An 18,870-nucleotide genomic window follows, 5' to 3' on the forward strand; every position below is an offset into this window, starting at 1 on the left:
TCGCTGAGCGGAGCCGCCTCCCTCCCACCCCCCCGGGGGAGCCCGGGGACCGCGGAGCCCGCGAGCGCCGGCCGCGTTGCCCCGGTGACCTTCGTCGGATGCGGAGTCGGCTCGCGGCATCCCGGAGATGCGCTGAGGCCTGGGGACCGCGAGGGATGCGCGGCCGCGCCCGGCCCGGCTCGCCTTTGTTTGCCAGTGACAGCGCCCACGGGCGACGCCGCGGGGAGGTGAGTGGAGCTCCGCACCTCCCTTCCGCTCCCCGCCCGGCTCGGGGGACGCGGTGCGCGGAAGCCTCCAAGCCCGGGACCCGCGGCCCTGGGCGGGGGGGGGGAGCGGGAAGCGGTGCCGGGGGGTGGTGGGGGGATTGCGGGATGCAAAGCCCGCGCCTCCTGCGCGCGCCCGCGCCCCTCGCACCCCGAGCCCGGGCGGCCGGGCCCCGAGCATCTCCTCCGCGCGCGCCCGCGCCGCGCGCGCCCGCATCTCGCGCACCTGCAGCCAGCCACGATTGTAACCATTTCTTCGGCGTTCTCCACAGCCCGGGCGGGCCAAAGCGCCAGCGCCTCGGGAAGCTGAAATCCACCCGACCCGTTCCTGTGCCCGCCCCGGGGAGCCGGGCTGGGGGGGGGGGCGGTGCGGGGAGGCCCGGGTTGATTCCCTGTGTGGACCGAGGCTTTGCCTACCGGGTGGGGAGGAGGGCAGCGGGCCCGGGGCGAGCGCGGGGACTCCTCTTCTGCTCCCGAACTCGCTGCGAGGTGCTAAGGCCGCAGCGCAGCCGAGCCGGGCCCCGCGCGGTCGCTCGCGGTGCCCAGGTGGTGCAGCCGGGCTCTCAGCGCGGGCGCGCGCGCGGCTCACCGGGGACCACCGCACCCCACATCTGGAGGATGTGGTTCCGCCTCTGGCTGGGGGGGCCCCCCGACCCCCCCCCAGCTGGAGTCAGGCCCCGCGCAGGGGGGAGGAAGACCCCGTCCTCCAGGTGGAGGAAGGACGTGAACTTGAACCCGCGGCCGCGGCCGGCAGGGCTCCTGCGCGGAGCGCCTGGAAGGGATTATTTTTTCTGCGGCTCCGCGCCTTCCCGTCCCTCCTCCATGAATGAATGACGAAATCCAGCCGCACGGAGAGGACGGCGCGGGGAGCCCCCTCCGCGCCCCTGCGCGTCCGCTCAGGCCGCCCCGGCCACAGGTGGTCGCGGGCTGGGGCGGCGCGGGGCGGGGGGCCTGCCGCGCCCAGCCTCGGTGTCAGATGCCGGCCCAGCGCTCGCCCCCCCCCCCCCCCCGCAGGGCTGAGGGTTAACGCGAGGCTTCGGACCCGGGGAAGCGCGGACAGGGACGCACGCACGTGTCCATCCCAGAACCGGGCACCGAGGGAGGGCCGTGGGGACCACGCTCCGTGGTGGCCGCTGAACGTGGTCCTGAAGTCTTGTCACCAACGTGCACACAGGACAGGAAGACGTGTTTCCTGGAAGACCGGTTTTCCCCCAGTCCCTGTGGCACCTGGCACCGGGGTCCTGTTCTGGGCAGGCCTGGTGCTCACCAGGGCGGGCTTCCTCCCGCCATTCATGACAACTGGAAATGCCCCTGTACCAAAGGGGACACACCATGTCCTCCCAGGGGGGTTGGGGAGACAGAAGGATCCTCCCAGGTGGTAAACTGGGGAGGGGGTGGGGCTGTCTGTCCATCACAGGAAAATTCCTGCCCAAGAACAAGTCATCTCTAAATCAACTCATTTACATACAGACTGGGAAGGAAACTGAGGCACAGAAGAGACGTCTCCGATCTGCCTAGACAGTTCTGATCCTGCTCCCAGATCATCCCCCTTCTCCACCACTACCCCCAGCACTTCAGAACAATAAAAAGAAAACCGGCGGGGTTGGGAACATGGCTCAGCGGTAGAGCGCTTGCCTTGCAGGCATGAGGCCCTGGGTTCCATTCCTTAGCACCACATAAGCAAAAAGAAAAACGCTGGAAGTGGCGCTGTGGCTCAAGTAGTAGAGCGCTAGCCTTGAGCTGAAGAGCTGAGGGACAGCACCCAGGCCCAGAGTTCAGGCCCCATGACCGGACCCAAAAAAAAGCAAAAAAGAAGAAGAAGAAAAAAGAAAACCGGCCTTTGGTGATGATAAAGGTCTGATTTCTGTTGGACCGGTGGCTCACACCTGTAATCCTAGCTACTCTCGAGGTTGAGATGTAAGAATTGCGGTTCAAAGCCAGCCAGGGCAGAAAAGTCCGTGAGACTCTTATCTCCAATAAACCACTAGAAAACCAGAAGTGGCGCTGTAGCTCAAGCCATGAGTTCAAGAGCTCAGGGAAAGCCCCCAAGTCCAGAGTTCAAGCCCCACGACTGACCCTCCCCCCAAAAAAAAGGATCTGATTTCCCACTACTGCTGGGTGTCAAGGGGTTCCCAGGAATTTCTCACTCTTGGGAAGACAAAGGGGCAGGGCAGGAGAGTTAATATGTTGGCCATTCACACTTCAATATGAAGTCTGTGTATGGGTAAGAAAGAGAGAGAGGCAGTCCTAGAACTTGAACTCTGGGCCTGAGCGCTGTCTCTGAGCTTTTTAGCTCAAGGCTAGTGCTCTACCACTTGAGCCCCAGCTCCACTTCCAGTTTTCTGGGAGGTAATTGGAGATAAGAGTCTTACAGACTTTGCTGACCAAGTTAGCTTTGAATTCCAGTCTTCAGACTTCAACCTCCTAAGTAGCTAGGATTACTGGCATGAGCACCCAGCAACAAAAGGTGTTTTTCAAAAAAAAAAAAAAGAACAAAAGCAAGCAAGCAAGCCGGGTGCTGGTGGCTCACACCTGTAATCCTAGCTACTCAGGAGGCTGAGATCTGAGGATCACGGTTCAAAGCCAGCCTGGGCAGGAAAGTCTATGAGACTCTTATCTCTAATGAATCACCAGAAAACTGGAAGTGGTGCTGTGGCTCAAGTGGTAGAGCGCTAGCCTTCAGCTGAAGAACTAAGGATCAGTGCCCAGGCCCAGAGTTCAAGCCCCAGGACTGACAAAAAAAAGAAAGAAAAAAATTCATTGCTTCCAAGTTGAGAGTCCAAGAAAGAGAAAGAGGCTTGAGAGTACCGGGGTCATGGTTTGGCTGGGGGACGGTGTAGTTCAGAGCTCCCAGGAGATGGAGGCTTGTATTTGGAGGCCCAGACCCTCCCTTGGGCTCCAAACCTCACTCCAAGGTGTCCTCGTTCACGAGAGGTAAGCCCATTCTTCCCCCTCCTGCCCCCCCAGGTTCATCCCTGCTCCACACCAGCCCCTCTCCCTGGTTCCCATGGGGACCACCGAGGCCACGTTGCGGATGGAGAACGTGGACGTGAAGGAGGAATGGCAGGACGAGGACCTTCCGAGGTAAGGCGTGTCTTCCCCATCATGTCACCCAGGTGGGGGAACCGTGGAGGCCTGTGGATATCCAGAGCCTGTGGGAGCGGCTGCGGCCCAACCGGGACATCTGAGGGGGGTTTCCGGGGGCTGACCTGGCTCTGGCCCACTCAGTCTCTTCCCCCATGCTCACCTTGAGCAGGGAGATGACCCCCTGCCCCCCCCCACCTCTCCCTGTGATATCACAGCAATGAGTCCAGGCCTGGCACATAATGAATAGTTGCTTAATTAGCACATTTTCTCCAGACTCCTACATCTACAACACTTTTGTTGTTGTTGTCGGTCATGGGGCTTGAACTCTGGGCCTGGGCGCTGTCCCTCAACTCTTTAGCTCAAGGCTAGCGCTCTACCACTTGAGCTACAGTGCCACTTCCAGTTTTCTGGTGGTTCATTGGAGATAAGAGTCTCACAGACTTTCCTTCCCCGGCTGGCTTTGAACCATGATCCTCAGATCTCAGCCTCCTGTGTAGCTAGGACGACAGGCGTGAACCACCGGCCCTGACTACTTTTATTTTTTTAATTTTTTTGCCAGTCCTGGAGCTTGAACTCAGGGCCTGGGCACTGTCCCGGAGCTTCTTTGGCTCAAGACCAGCACTCTACCACTTGAGCCACAGTACCACTTCTGGCCTTTTCTGTGTATGTGGCACTGAGGAATCGAACCTAGGGCTTCATGCATGCTAGGCAAGCACTCTACCACTAACCACATTCCCAGCCCTCTAAGAACTGTAAAATTCTTCCCAAACCATCCTGTAGATATCCCAGTATTCCAATTTTGTTGTCATTTGGGCTTGAAGTCAGGGCCTGCGCGTGGTCCTTGGCTTTTCCCACTCATGGCTGGTGTCCTATCACTCAAGCCACAGCTCCACTTCTGCTTTATGCTGGATAATTGGAGAGAAGGAGTATCTAGACTTTCCTGCCTGGGCTAGCTTCAAACCATGATCCTCAGAGTAGCAAGGGTTACAGGTGTGAGCCACTGGTGCCCAGTGTAATCTCTGTTCTGATCACTATCTTTGGGCAAGATAGAGCTTGTATATCAGTAGGTGCTCATTATATAAATTGGGTAATGAGTAATGCTTACCGGATGTAAGGCAGCTGCAATGTGAATGTCTTTGTTGGCTGAGACAGAGGTTCATCTCTAACCCTTGTTGGGCCAAGTCACCCCCAGAGACTATACCCAAGAATTTGCCTATAAAGTATCAGGAGAGCTGGATGCTGGTGGCTCACGCCTGTCATCCTAGCTGCTCAGAAGTCTGAGATCTAAGGATCTCAATCAAAGCCAGCCCAGTCAGGAAAGTGGGTGAGACTCTTGTCATCAGAAAACCAGAAGTGCTGCTGTGACTCAAAGAGGTAGAGCACTAACCTTGAGCAAAAGAGCTCAGGGAAGGTCGGGAGCCAGTGGCTCAATCCTGTAATCCTAGCTACTCAGGAGGCTGAAATCTGAAGATCTTGGTTCAAAACCAGCCCAAGTGAGATTCTTATCTCTGATAAACCACTAGAAAACGGGAGGTAGTGCTGTGGCTCAAGTGGTAGAGCGCTAGCCTTGAGCTGAAGAGCTGAGGGACAGTACCGAGGCCTGGAGTTCAAGCCCCAGGACTGACAGAAAGAAGTAAAAAAAGTAGCGGGAGAGGAGACTGTTCAAAGGGCCAGGTGTGCTCAGCCTCCTGCTAAAGATTTTTTGAATCTCAGCCTCCTGAAGTGCTGGAGTGACAGGTATAAGCAACATGACTGGACTCTGCGGGAGCATTCATGGAGGACTGATTCTAACCGCCACCCCACCCCCCCAACCACACACCTAGAGGCCGGGTGCTGGGTATACATAGAAGCTGCACATCTCTCTGGTAGACATTAATCATTTCTAGGTGACTTGTAATTCAACGTACACAGATAGACATTCACTGTGTTTCTAGTTGCTACATGGTAGGTCGGAGTTAAAATGACAAGGGATTCTGTAGTGCTCTACAGGGATACATTTTATTTTTTGGTCAGTTGTGGGGCTTGAACTCTGGGCCTGGGCACTGTTCCTTATCTCTTCAGCTCAAGGGGAGCACTCTACCACTTGAGCCATAACGCCACTTCTGGTTTTCTGGTGGTTCATTGGAGATAAGAGTCTCATGGAGGGGCTGGGAAGGTGGCTCAGTGGTAGAGCACTTGCCTTGCATGCCTGAGGCCCTGAGTTCGATTCCTCAGCACCACATAAGCAAAAAGAAAAAGGCTGGAAGTGGCATTGTGGCTCAAGTGGTAGAGCGCTAGCCTTGAGCTGAAGAGCCGAGGGACAGCGCCCAGGCCCAGAGTTCAGGCCCACATCCGGACCCCCCCCCCCCAAAAAAAAAGAGTCTCATGGACTTTCCTGCCTGGGCTGACTTTGAACCGCGATCACTCAGATCACAGCCTCCTGAGTAGCTAGGATGACAGGTGTGAGCCACTGCCGCCTGGCTTTAGGAGATTTTTTTTTTATCTCCAATTAACCAATAAAAAGAAAGACATCGGGCAGGTAAAAAGGAAGGAAGGGGAAGAGGAAGGAAGGAAAGAAGGAAGGAAGGAAGGGGAAGAGGAAGGAAGGGTGGGAGGGAGGGACAAGTAAGTTAAGGCCCCTCTCAAGCCTTCTGGGGTCAGCAATGGGGCCCAACGCAGCTGCAAAGGGCAGCAGGGGTAGGGACCAAACAGGAGTGGAGGGTGTCGATCCACTGAGCCCCCAGCTGCAGGGCCTCCTCTCCAGGCTCAGCAGCCCACTGTTGGGGGGACAGTGGCCTGGCTGTACCTCCGGGGCCGCCAGCTGGGCAGTGTGCCCACAGGGCTGCTGTCTTCCTGGGCCCTGGAAGGGGTGGGAGCAGCTCTTGAGGCAGCTCCAGCTGGGAACACACAGAGGTGTCTCTGTGGGCAGCTGGGGTTCTTTCCCTCCAGCCTCTATTCCTCCATGGGGGGGGGCTTCAGGCAGCCCCTGGACATCACCAGCCTGAGCCCAGTATGTGGGCCTCACCTTCTGCAAATCCCCACTGAGCCAGAGCTAAGCGCAGCCTGAAATCACCCAGCCTCCTGCCTCAGTTTCTCTATCTGGACCCCATCTAAACTGAATTACATCAGCAAAGACTCTACCCTCACAGAAGGTTACAAGTCAAGGCCCCAGTGGGGCCTGGTCTGGTGGTGTGGAAGCTGAGATCTGAGGATCATAATTTGAAGCCAGCCAAGGCAAGGAAGATCCACCAACAAAAAGCTGGACTGGAAACGTGGTTCGAGTGGTGGAGTGTCAGCTGGGCTAAACCTTAAAAAAGACTAGGGGTGTGGCTCAGTGTTGGGGGTGTGGCTTGTGTCAGGGATATGGTTTCAGTAGTAGAACACCTGCCTATGAAGCAAAAGGCACTGGTTCACTAATATCAGAAATAGGGCTGGGAAGGTGGCTCAGTGGTAGAGCGCTTGCCTTGCATGCCTGAGGCCAATTCCTCAGTACCACATAAGCAAAAAGGAAAAAGCTGGAAGTGGCTCAAGTGGTAGAGCGCTAGCCTTGAGCTGAAGAGCTGAGGGACAGCGCCCAGGCCCAGAGTTCAGGCCCCACGACCGGACCCCCCCCCCAGCAAAAAAAAAAAAAAAAAAGAGAGAGTTTCATGGAGTTTTCTGCCCGGGCTGGCTTTGAACCGCGATCCTCAGATCTCAGCCTCCTGAGTAGCTAGGATGACAGGCGTGAGTCATCAGCGCATGGCCTAACCTCTTCCTTTTTTTCTTTTCTTTTCTTTTTAAATTTGTGGGTCTTGGCTCTTGAACTCTGGGCCTGGGCGCTGTCCCTCAGCTCTTCAGCTCAAGGCTAGCGCTCTACCACTTGAGCTACAGTGCCATTTCCAGCTTTTTCTGTGTATGTAGAACTGAGCAACTGAGGAATCCAACCCAGGGCTTCAAGTATACTAGACAAGCACTCTACTACTAAGCCCTGAAACTCTTATCTCTAACCACCCAAAAACCAGAAATGGAGCTGTGGCTCAAAGTGGTAGAGTGCTAGCCGTGAGCAAAAGAGCACAGAGACAGCGTCCAGGCCTTGAGTTCAAGCCTCATGATTAAATAAGTAAATAAATAAATAAATAAATAAATAGTTTCCTCTGGCAGGAAGAGTGAGGAACTGGGAGTGGGGGGGGGGGGGAACCCCAGGTCTGTTGACTCCTTTGCTATACATACTGGAGCTGTGCACCTGCACTGAGTAGACACCAGAGGGCGGTAGAGGGCAATGACGAAGGTCCTGGGACTGGGGCCTATGGGTCCCAGCTCTCTGATGCTGCCTGGGCAGCAAGATGATTCTAGAGGATTCTAGAATAAAAGAAATGGACAAATGAGAAGATGCTAAAAGGAAGTTTCTATACTGCCTCTCCTTCCCCTCCCCTGCCAGGGTTTGCACAAGATTCCAGTTTCTGCCAATTGCTGCTGGTTTGAAAGCAAAGGTTTCTTCCTTCAAAGGGAGATGGGGCCCTGTGTCAGTGACTCACGCCTGTAATCCCAGCTATTCAGGAGGCTGAGATCTGAGGATCGCAGTTCAAAGCCAGCCCGGGCAGGAAAGTCTGTGAGACTCTTATCTCCAATGAACCACCAGAAAACCAGAAATGGTGCTGTGGCTCAAGTGGTAGAGCGCTTGCCTTGAGCTGAAGAGCTCAGGGAAGCACCCAGGTCCAGAGTTCAAGCCCCATGACTGACAAAAATAATAATAATAATAATAATTTGGTTTTCTGAAAGGAGTTTTCCAATGCATGGCCTATGAATTTTCTGTGCCAGGAAAGAAGTGGCCAAGTGTAATATCTTACCCTTGAAATCGAGCTTCTTAGGAAGCAAGTGTTGGGATGATCAAGGATTGAGCCAGTCTGGACAAAATTTTAGTAAGACCCCATCTCAACAAACAAGCCGTGAGTGGGTTTTCGTATCTTTTGTCCCAACTACACAGGGATAGGAAGAGCCAGATTCCAACCCTGGGGGCAAAAGCATTAAACTGTGTGTGAAGAAATAACAATAGAAGAAAGGGCAGGAGGTGTGACTCCTAGAGCACCGGCCTAGCAAGTACAAGGCCCGGAGTTCAAATCCCAGTCCCACCAAAGAGGGAAAAATTCAGATTAAAGGAAAAGGAGGACGTGTGTGGGAGCTTAACGACTTCCAGGAACTCAGTGTGTTTTGTGGATCTTGTCTTTCTCTCTCCCCCCTTGTCTTGTCTCCTTGCTCTCCTCCGGATCACGCTGGGGTCCTGACTTGCTCCTGTGGCGCGGTCGGCAGGCCGCTCCCAGAGGAGACAGGACTGGAACTGTTGGGTAGCCCGGTGGAGGACACATCCTGTAAGTTCTCACGCATGCGTGCACACAGAGCGTCGGTGGCTGTGCCCAGGCTGTAGAAATGTCAGCGGTCACCTGGGTGGCGGTGGGGCCGGGGGTGGGGGGCACAGAAACTCAGGGACACAGTTGTTCTGCCTGCCAGCATGCAGGGGAAGGAATATGGTCAGGGAGAGCCTAGAACATCTTGTCTTGCTGTGTGCCCTCAAGCTGGTTACTTAACCTCTCTGGGCCTCTAACTTCTTATCCACCAAAGGCATCTTCCTCAAAGAGGAAGCATGCAAGAATTAAATGAGATAGCGATACAACATGCCCAGCCATAAGAGGGGGTGAGGTCAATCCAGCTAAATAAGTTCCAAGCCAACCCAGGCAGGAAAAGTCTGTGAGACGATTTTTTTGTTTGTTTGTTTGTTTTGTCTTTGCAAGTCCTGGGGCTTGAACTCTGGGCCTAGGCACTGTCCCTGAGCTCTTCAGCTCAAGGCAAGCGCTCTACCACTTGAGCCACAGTGCCACTTCCAGCTTTTTGGTGCTTAATTGGAGATCAGGGTCTCAGATTCTTAGACCAGGCTGGTTTTGAACTGTGAGCCTCAGATCTCAGCCTCCTGAGTAGTTAGGATGACAGGCGTGAGCCTGCAGTCCCATCCCACTGCCTGGCTTACAGGCAGGATTTGAAGGCAGGGCTGCCCAGCCTGAGGGAATCCCGGAGGGAGTCCCAGAGCACCCCCTCTGGGCCCCCCACAGCAGAGGAGTCGTTCAAACCCCCCTCTCCACCCGGCCACACCCTGGGATGGGAGGGAGGCTGGTGACGGCCCTGTGCCTTGGGCTCCCGTAGCTCCTCCCAGCACCCTGAATGTCCTCGGAGCCCATCGCAAGAGGAAGACGCTGGTGGCCCCCGAGATCAACATCTCCCTGGACCAGAGCGAGGGCTCCCTGCTGTCCGACGACTTCCTGGACACCCCCGATGACCTGGATATTAACGTGGACGACATCGAGACGCCTGACGAGACCGACTCCTTGGAGTTCTTGGGGAACGGCAATGAGTTAGAGTGGGAAGGTAGGAGCCCCCCCCCCGCAACCCAGCCCCCCCCCCCGCCCAGCGCTGCCCATCCCCACCTGGTCCCCAAATAAATATAAATAATATATCAGACACATTGCTCTGCCAACGTGCAGGGGGCCTTTTGAGGCTGATGTTGAGAAATACATGCTGTCTGTGTATTGCCGGGATGAATATTTACCCAAAATGAGCTCATCGATGGTGGAGTACCTCCTGTAAAAGGAACCTTTGGGGCTGGGAAGGTGGCTCAGTGGTAGAGTGCTTGCCTAGCACACATGAAGCCCTGGGTTCGATTCTCAGTACCACATAACACAGAAAAAGCCAGAGGGGGCGCTGTGGCTCAAATGGTAGCGGGCTAGAGCTTCTTTTGCTCAAGGCTAGCACTCTACCACTTGAGCCACAGCGCCCCCTCTGGCTTTTTCTGCTTATGTGGTGCTGAGGAATCGAACCCAGCGCCTCATGCATGCAAGGCAAGTGCTCTACCACTGAGCCACCTTCCCAGCTCCAATTTCTTTTTAATTTTTAATTTTTATTATTTTTTTTAAAGCTCAGTCCCTACATTTCCCCTGACAACTTCAGTCCAACCTGATGTGGTTAGCGAAGTGTCGAATAAGCTGTTGTTCAGCCTGTGGCCTGGGAGAGAGGCAATGGGGCGCTGCTCTCCTGGGGCCTTGCCTCCAGATATGATCACATTCGCTGGAAGATCGTCTGTGTTAGCTGCTGCTTGGTGGGAGGAGAGTGCCATTCTGGAAGGCTTCCTGGAGGAGGTGGCATTTGCGGCCCAAGCCGGGAAGCCAGGTGGCAGGTCTGCTGACAGCCACACGTGTATGATCCCTTCCTCCTTCTCCTCCCTGGTTTGCTGACAGATGACACCCCCGTGGCCACTGCCAAGAACATGCCTGGAGACAGCGCGGATCTGTTTGGGGACGGGGCCGCGGAGGAGGGCAGCGCGGCCAACGGGCGCCTGTGGCGGACGGTGATCATTGGGGAACAAGAACACCGGATCGACCTGCACATGATCCGGCCTTACATGAAGGTGCTCACCCACGGAGGTGAGTCCTCCCTGACACCCGTCTGCCTCGCCGCCGCCCGGGCTTTGCCCGGACGCACCGAGAGCCAGGTTCTGTCTGCGGTCCGTAGCCTGCTAACCTGCCATCTTAACCCGGAGGAGGCCTGGGGGGCTAGGGACAAGGGAGGTGCCATGCAGACAGGGCACTGGCTGCCCACGCCAGGCTGGTGGACAGCGCTGAGCACGTGGGGTGGGAAGAGGCCAGCCGTGGGGGGACGCAGGGCATGGTGCACCCTGGGGCATCTCACAGCTGGCAGAGGACACTGCCCACTGGTGCCCGGGGGACTGTGTCACCCACGGGCCTCCTGTCCCCAGGGTACTACGGAGAAGGCCTCAATGCCATCATCGTCTTCGCTGCCTGCTTCCTCCCGGACAGCAGCTCCCCAGACTACCACTACATCATGGAGAATCTCTTCCTGTGAGTCTCTTACCCAGCCCGGAGTCCCGGGCAGCTGCCAGATGCCTGGCTGTGGGGGCTGGAGAGGCGCCGCTCAGTACCAAGGGATGTAGTGGCAGCCAGTCCGGCTGGATCCCGAGGCCCCGCTGCCCGTGGACCGCCCTGTGCCTTTCATTCTGGGCCTTCATAGCCCTGTTGTGATTATTCCTTCACCACCACCATCAACATCACCCTTATCTCCATCATCACCATTATCATTAGCATCTCCATCCTCCTCCTCCTCCTCATCGCTGCCGCCACCATCAGTACCAGCGTTCATGTAGAAGTCACCGCATTGGCAGACACCAGGTGTGGTGTTTTCTGCCTGATCACCTACCATCTTTCCCACCACTGCATTGTTTCTGCTCCTCAGTTCAAAGGCTAGGCACACAGCACTTAAACCACTAAGTGCCTAAGGACTCTCAGGTACAGTTGAATCAGATACAAATATAAGGATATATATATATATATATATATATGTGTATATATATATATATGTGTGTATGTGTGTATATATATATATATATATATATATATATATATATATATATATATATATATATATATATATATATATATACTGTCTGGCATGGTGACACACACCTGTAATCCCGGCACTAGAGAGGCAAATGCAGAAGTTAAATGAGAGCAAGGCATAAGACAATTGACCTTTCACCACTATGCCCACAGATGTAGACTTGCAGTAATCAGGGATTGTCCCTATGCTCCTCCCAGAGTGGACCAGACAAACCTGCCCAGGAGTGTCTGTAGCTGCCCAGGTGTGTCTGGCCCGATGGAAGGCCCCGGTGGCAGGAGACAGGCCACTGTGACAGGTGTCCTGACCCTGGGTGCCTCCCCTGGGGTCCTCACTGTTGTCATCGTGGACCAGGTATGTCATCAGCAGCCTGGAGCTGCTGGTGGCCGAGGATTACATGATCGTGTACCTGAACGGCGCCACCCCTCGGCGGAGGATGCCTGGCATTGGCTGGCTGAAGAAGTGTTACCAGATGATTGACAGGAGGTGAGCGGCAGCTGGGTGGTTTGCTGGGATTGTGGGGACCAGACGGCCTAAGGGCCGCCATGAAGTGCCACTGCACTCCCCAGGCTGAGTCTCAGCTCTGAGGAGGCTGGCCTTTCCCTCTCGGCGCTGGCTCCAGGGCCACGTGGCCACTGCTGGTCGCAGGGTCTTTAAGGACATCCCTTCATCTCTGCTCCCCTTTTCTTTTTTTTTTTTTTTTTTTTGGGTCCAGTCGTGGGGCCTGAACTCTGGGCCTGAGTGCTGTCCCTCAGCTCTTCAGCCCAAGGCTAGCACTCTACCACTTGAGCCACAGCGCCACTTCCAGCTTTTTTCTTTTTGTTTATGTGGTGCTGAGGAATGGAACCCAGGGCCTCAGGCATGCAAGGCAAGTGCTCTACCACTGAGCCACCATCCCAGCCCCTCCCCTTTTCTTTTTTACCTTCGTTTCCCTCCCGCCCTCCTTCCCTCCCTTCCTCCCTCCTCTTCGTCCTTGTCTTAGGGCTTGAGCTCAGGACCTGGGCACTGTCCCTGAGCTTTATTGTTCAAGGCTAGAGCTCTAACCATTTGAGCCACAGCTCCGCTTCCCACGTTTTGGTGGTTCATTGCAGATAAGAGTCCCTCTGACTTTCCTTCCCCAGGCTGACTTTGAACCACAACCTTCAGACCTTCTCTTCCTCCATGAGGCACTGGTGCCCAGCTCTGCCCACCCCTCCTCCTTTATAAAGGACGTCAGCCATCAGATTAGGGCCCACACGCCCCTAGTTTGTGGTCAGCTCACCACAGCTGTCATCACACTATGCTCAAAAAAGATCACCTGGGGCTGGGAAGGTGGCTCAGTGGTAGATTGCTTGCCTAGCATGTGTGAAGCCCAGGGTTCGATTCCTCAGTTACCACCTACACAGAAAAAGCCAGAGGGGGCGCTGTGGCGCAAGTGGTAGAGTGCTAGCCTTGAGCCAAAGAAGCTCAGGGACAGCGCCCAGCCCTGAGTTCAAGCCCTAGGTCTGCCAAATACAAACAAACAAAAAGATCACACTGTTTGCTCACACAGTAGGTGACATTAAGTGTTCACCGGGCAGCTGTACCCCCCCCTTCCACCTCCAGAACCTTCCACCTCCCACACTAAAGCTCTCTCCCCTTTTCCCATCCACCTTCTGGTCTCTCTCTTGCCCTCTTCCTGCTGTGGGGCCTTGGGAACTCAGGCTGAGTCCTCCTCCATCCCATATTTGGGTTGGTGCATATGGGGAAAGGGAGGGATGTGGGGTCCAGGGTCCACCTCTACCCCTGTCCCTTCCTCCAGATAGCTCCCCAGGGCTCGCTAGAGCAGCCCCTGGTGGCTACCCACCTTCCTCTTCCTCCCCACACAGACTGAGGAAGAATTTGAAGTCTCTGATGATCGTCCACCCCTCCTGGTTTATTCGGACCGTGTTGGCCATCTCTCGGCCCTTCATCAGGTGAGAGCAGGAGGGTGTCACCCAGGAGCCACACCTGCTGGTGGACGCTTGCATACACATTCAAAACTGGGCTAAAAATGCATTGCCAAAGCCCGGCACCGGTGGCTCAACGCCTATCCTCCTAGCTACTCAGGAGGCTGAGATCTGAGGATCCTGGTTCAAAGCCAGCCGGGGCAGAAATGTCCTTGAGACTCTTATCTCCAGTAAACCACTCCGAAAACCGCAAGTGATGCTGTGGCTCAAGTGGTAGATCGCTAGCCTTGAGCCAAAGAAGCTCAGGGACAGAGCCCAGGCCCTGAGTTCAAGCCCCAGGAGTGGCAAGAAAAAAAAGAAAGCATCTCCAAGACAGGTGGGGGCGTGTCCCCACGTTGGGGGCGTGTTTATATAAAGGGGCGTGTCCATTTAGTGGGTGTGTCCACATGGTGTCATTGTCAGTGGTGGGCGTGTCCATGGACTGGGGCATGCCCTGGTGTGGTGAGCGTGTCTTGTGGTGGAGGTGTGTTCTGCTGTGGTGGGCTGCCCCAGTCTGGTGGGCGTGTCCATGTGGGGTATGCCCTGGTGCTGTGGGCGTGTGCTGTGATAGGACAGGCCTATGTGTGGGCGTGTCTTCCTGTGGTGGGCGTGTCCCATCATGGTAAGGCATGGTAAGGCACTGCTGGTCGTGGGGGCGGGCTCCGTTATGGGGTATGGTTTGTTGGTAGGACATGGAGGGTCTCGCTCAATGGTACGGGTGTGGATTGGCTCCTTTCGTTCCCTTTTTGGAAGTGTATTGGACATAATAGTGTCAACGACCTTCTGGTCTAGGCTGGCTTGGAACTGCGCTTCTCAGATCTTAGCCTCCTGAGTAGCCAGGATTATAGGTGAGGGCCACCGGCTCCTGGCTCCTAGGGACTTTTAATACTCTAGCAAGTCGTTTTCTTTTCTTTTTTGGGGGGGGGGGGTCCGGTAGTGGGCCTGAACTCTGGGCCTGGGCGCTGTCCCTCAGCTCTTCAGCTCAAGGCTAGTGCTCTACCACTTGAGCCACAGCGCCACTTCTGGCTTTTTTCTTTTTGCTTATGTGGTGCTGAGGAATCAAACCTAGGGCCTCAGGCATGCAAGGCAAGCGCTCTACCACTGAGCCATCTTCCCAGCCCGCAAGTTTTTTTGTTTTTGTTTTTTTGTTCTGTCAGTTGTGGGGCTTGAACTCAGGGCTTGGGTGCTGTCCCTCACTCAGCTCTTCAGCTCAGGGCTGGCACTCTACCGCTTGAGCCACAGCGCCACTCCGATTTTCTAATGGTTTATTGGAGATAAGATTCTCATGGACTTTCTTGCCGGGGCTGGCCTTGAATCGTGATCCTCAGATCTCAGCCTCCTGAGTAGCTAGGATGACAGGCGTGAGCCACTGGCACCCAGCATCCTAGCATAGTTGTTATCACGCACATCACCTACCAGTGCATAATATGCAAAGCATATAAATTCATTTGCACAGAGTACTTATTTGCATATTGAGCAGTTTAATTAGTGATGTATTTGGGTAAAGTGATGAACATGCACTTTGGTCTAAGAGAGCTGTATTTTGTCCTCAATTCCTAACTGGGTGTCATAACATTGCCTTGATTGCACCGGAGATCATTGGGAGGGGATGGCGAGCAAACTTCTCCATCTGCAGTGGAAGGAGAGGGTAGAAGCTGAGCCACCCGGGGCCTGTGCCTGATGCTATAGGCGTGTCCTTAATGGGGCGTGCCTGGTGTTTGTGGGTGTGCCCCACAGTGGTGGGCGTGTCCGTGCCATGGGGCGTGCCTTAGTGTTGTGTAACCAACTTCAGCCCGGTCCATAACCCCCAGCGAGACAGAAAGCCCCATGAAGCCAGGACAGCCTGGCTTCATGACTTGGGCCTGATTTTCATTGTTGGCATCGGGGCTTGAACTCAGGACCTCTTGGTCTTGCTCAGTTTTTACTCATTCATGCCTGGTGCTCTACCGCCTGAGCCATGCTGGACAGGGAGGAGCCACTCCAAAGCCCTTCTTCCTTTAAACCAGATCCACAGCCCAGCAGGTGGCCATGTTCCACTGGCCCTTCTTTGCCAGGATTCTTTGGGGGTGGAATCTGGGGTCTACTCTGCACCCCAGGAGGAGGTGGGCATCCAGAGGGGGCATTGGGGCAAGGTGGGGGGAGGTGTAAGCCTGTGGACCTGGTGTGTGTGTGGTCGGTCACTTGGGGACCGGTGGTGGCCGCCGGGGGGCGCCCTTCTGATCTTCTCTCCTCACTCTCCTGCAGCGTCAAGTTCATCAGTAAGATCCAGTATGTCCAGAGTCTGGAGGAGCTGGAGCACCTCATCCCCATGGAGCATGTGCAGATCCCGGAATGTGTGCTGCAGTGAGGACCCCCCCCCGCTCTCCCCCCCCCCGCTCTCCCCCCCCCCCGCTCTCCCCCCCGCTCTCCCCCCCCCCGCTCTCCCCCCCCCCCCACCAGAGCCGGGCCTCACCTCCCAAAGGGAAGGAAGTCCCCCTCAGTGTCTACCCTCTCTTTCAGGTATGAAGAGGAGCGCCTGCGGGCTAGGAGGGAGAGGTCAGTGCTGATCTGTGAGGGCCGCGGGGGGGGGGGGGGGGGGGGGGGGAGGGGAAGGGGGAAGGGAGGCTATTCAGGGTTCTCATCCCAGAATAAAGGTGTCTGCCCATGGCGGATAGAGCCTGCCTGCCTGGACAGGACTTTGGGGTCAGCTCTGGGCTCAAATCCTACCTGCCCAGGCAGTTCGACGGGATAGTAGGCACGTGAGAACATTTAACTGTTTGAACCAGATGCAGGTGGCTCACACCCGTAACTCTAGCTACTCAGGAGGCTGAGATCTGAGGATTGTGGTTCAAAGTCAGCCCAGGCTGGAGAGGATATGAGACTCTTATTTCCAACTAATCAGCATAAAGCTCAAGTACAGCTGTGGCTCAAGTTGGTAGAACTGCTAGCCTAGAGTGAAAAAGGCTCAGGGATAGCACCCAGGCCCTGAGTTCAAGCCCCTGCACAAAGTAAATAAATAACCGGTGCAAAAAAGGGCTGGTGGGGGCTGGGAAGGTGGCTCAGTGGTAGAGCGCTTGCCTTGCATGCATGAGGCCCTGGGTTCGATTCCTCAGCACCACATAAGCAAAAACAAAAAAGCCGGAAGTGGCGCTGTGGCTCAAGTGGTAGAGCAGTGCTAGCCTTGAGCTGAAGAGCTGAGGGACAGCGCCCAGGCCCAGAGTTCAGGCCCCACAACCAGACCCCCCAAAAAAGGGCTGGTGGCATGGTCAGGAGTAGAGCACCTGCCAAACAAATGAGAAGGACCTAAGACCAAAAGAAAGAAAAGGAAAAAAAAAATAAGAAGAAGAAATGCACAATGGAGCATCTGATAGGCAGCTAAGAAAAACCCCAATGACTCAGAATCTTCCTTCCCCAACTCCCTGCCTGCCACCCCTCAAAGCACTTGATTACTTTTCTCCATCATCTCCACCTGGGGCCCAGTGCTACCCCACGGCAGGTAAATCATCCCCCCACTGTCCACAGATCACGGTCACCGCTGGCCAGAGAGGCCAGTGGGAGCCAAGGCCTCCGGAGACACGGCCCAGCTGGCCGCCCGCTCACCTGGCTCTCTCTCTCCACAGCATGAGGCCCCACCCTGAATTTCTGCTGCCCAGTGCTGAGGAGAAGCCCGAGGAGGCGCTGGAGGAAGATGGGTGCGTGCCTGGGGCCCACGGTCAGGCCAAGAGGGATCACCACCAGGGACTAAGACTGGGCTGGCTGAGAGGTAGAAAACAAAACTAGCCTAGGCCAGCACCAGTAGCTCCCACCTGCTCAGGAGGCTGAGATCTGAGGATCATGGTTCAAAGCCAGCCCGGGGCAGGAAAGTCTTACCTTCAATTAACCACCAAAAAATAGAATGTAGAGCTCTAGCCTTGAGCTAAAAAAAATAACTCATGTGCAGTGTCTAGGTCCTGAGTTCAAGCCTCAGGATCAGCGCGCGCGCACACACACACACACACACACACACACACACACTCACACACACACACACACACACACACACACACACACACACACACACACACACACGTTGGCAAGTAACTCCAAGCCTCCTTTCTTCTGCCACAGGTCCACTGAGGTGACAGAAGACCAGGAAACGAGGTGGGTGAGGCTGTCCGTAGCTGGCTGCTCTGGGTGGTTTCGAACCTTGGAGTACTGTCCTTCCGTACGCTGGAGTGAGGGATATGGTGACAGGAAGGCAGGAAGGCAGTGGTTATGGTTAACCAGTGAGCCACCCCTGTACAACTCCAGGGGATACTGTTGCACAGACCAGGGTGCTAGTTTGACCCTATGCTGTGTAACATAGCCATGTTGTCCAATAGAGCTAGGTTCCCTTCCCCCCCGCCCCCGCACCTCCCCCAGCCCATGAGATCCACCTGGTTCTGGATTTCTAAAGAAATATCGTCTATGGGGAGCCCCAGGGCCACCCCCAGATTGAATGGTTCCCAGGCAGGACTTGCAGGAGTCTGCAGAGCTATTATATTCATGGCTGTGGTACCGCTGGTACGTGGCAGTGTGCAGGAGAGAATAGGAAGAAGTTTCTAGAGTCCTCTGGGAGTGGAGCTTAGGGACAGCTCGTCATTTTTTGCAGCAAGGGTGTGTGACAAGTCGCACAGGGCACTGCCCGGGAGAAAAAGGTCACCTGGGTCCTGTGTCCAGGGACTCACTGCACGTCAGTCATGTCCAGCCCTTTGGGGAGGTCCAGCTGACCCCACGTGATACCAGCGGCACCCCAGGTCACCTCCTGGGCATGCGGTCTGTGGCGATCGCCAGGCATATGCCAGAGGTCAGAGACTAGATTTAGAAGATGGGCAAGGGCCCAAAGCTTCCTTAGTATATATGGGGTTGCTGGGCTCCAGTGGCTCACGCCTGTAATCCCAGCTACTCCGGAGGCTGAGATCTGAGGATCACAGTTTGAAAAGACCCTGGAAAGACCCTGACACTCTTATCTCCAATTAACCACCGAAAAGCCAGAAGTGGAGCTATGGCTCAAGGGCTAGAGCTCTAGCCTTAAGTGCTAGCGAGCGTGCACACACACACCACACACACACACACACACACACACACACACACACACACACACACACACACACACACACACACACACACACACACACACACAGCAGCTCAGAGACAGTGCCCAG

General features: G+C 55.4%; 1 protein-coding gene and 1 long non-coding RNA gene across 2 annotated transcripts in view; one reads left to right on the forward strand and one right to left on the reverse strand.

Annotated features, from left to right (window-relative positions):
• The window catches only part of LOC138807580 (caytaxin), a 22,568-nt gene continuing 3,698 nt past the window's right edge, over positions 1-18,870 (forward strand). Inside the window, exons 1-12 of the mRNA XM_069993355.1 lie at positions 1-227; positions 3,231-3,347; positions 8,616-8,674; positions 9,501-9,722; positions 10,589-10,774; positions 11,107-11,209; positions 12,117-12,248; positions 13,610-13,696; positions 15,953-16,051; positions 16,208-16,243; positions 17,308-17,379; positions 17,795-17,827. Coding sequence (XP_069849456.1) covers positions 3,271-3,347; positions 8,616-8,674; positions 9,501-9,722; positions 10,589-10,774; positions 11,107-11,209; positions 12,117-12,248; positions 13,610-13,696; positions 15,953-16,051; positions 16,208-16,243; positions 17,308-17,379; positions 17,795-17,827 — 1,106 coding nt within the window. The 5' untranslated portion in view covers positions 1-227; positions 3,231-3,270. The remainder of the gene's footprint in view (positions 228-3,230; positions 3,348-8,615; positions 8,675-9,500; positions 9,723-10,588; positions 10,775-11,106; positions 11,210-12,116; positions 12,249-13,609; positions 13,697-15,952; positions 16,052-16,207; positions 16,244-17,307; positions 17,380-17,794; positions 17,828-18,870) is intronic.
• The window catches only part of LOC138807590 (uncharacterized), a 20,903-nt gene continuing 17,286 nt past the window's right edge, over positions 15,254-18,870 (reverse strand). Inside the window, exon 6 of the long non-coding RNA XR_011366208.1 lies at positions 15,254-15,338. This is a non-coding gene — a long non-coding RNA (uncharacterized lncRNA). The remainder of the gene's footprint in view (positions 15,339-18,870) is intronic.

The sequence above is a fragment of the Dipodomys merriami genome, unplaced genomic scaffold (genome assembly GCF_024711535.1).
Source record: "Dipodomys merriami isolate MVZ:Mamm:240054 unplaced genomic scaffold, mDipMer1.0.p SCAF_421, whole genome shotgun sequence".
NCBI classification, from domain to species: domain Eukaryota; kingdom Metazoa; phylum Chordata; class Mammalia; order Rodentia; family Heteromyidae; genus Dipodomys; species Dipodomys merriami.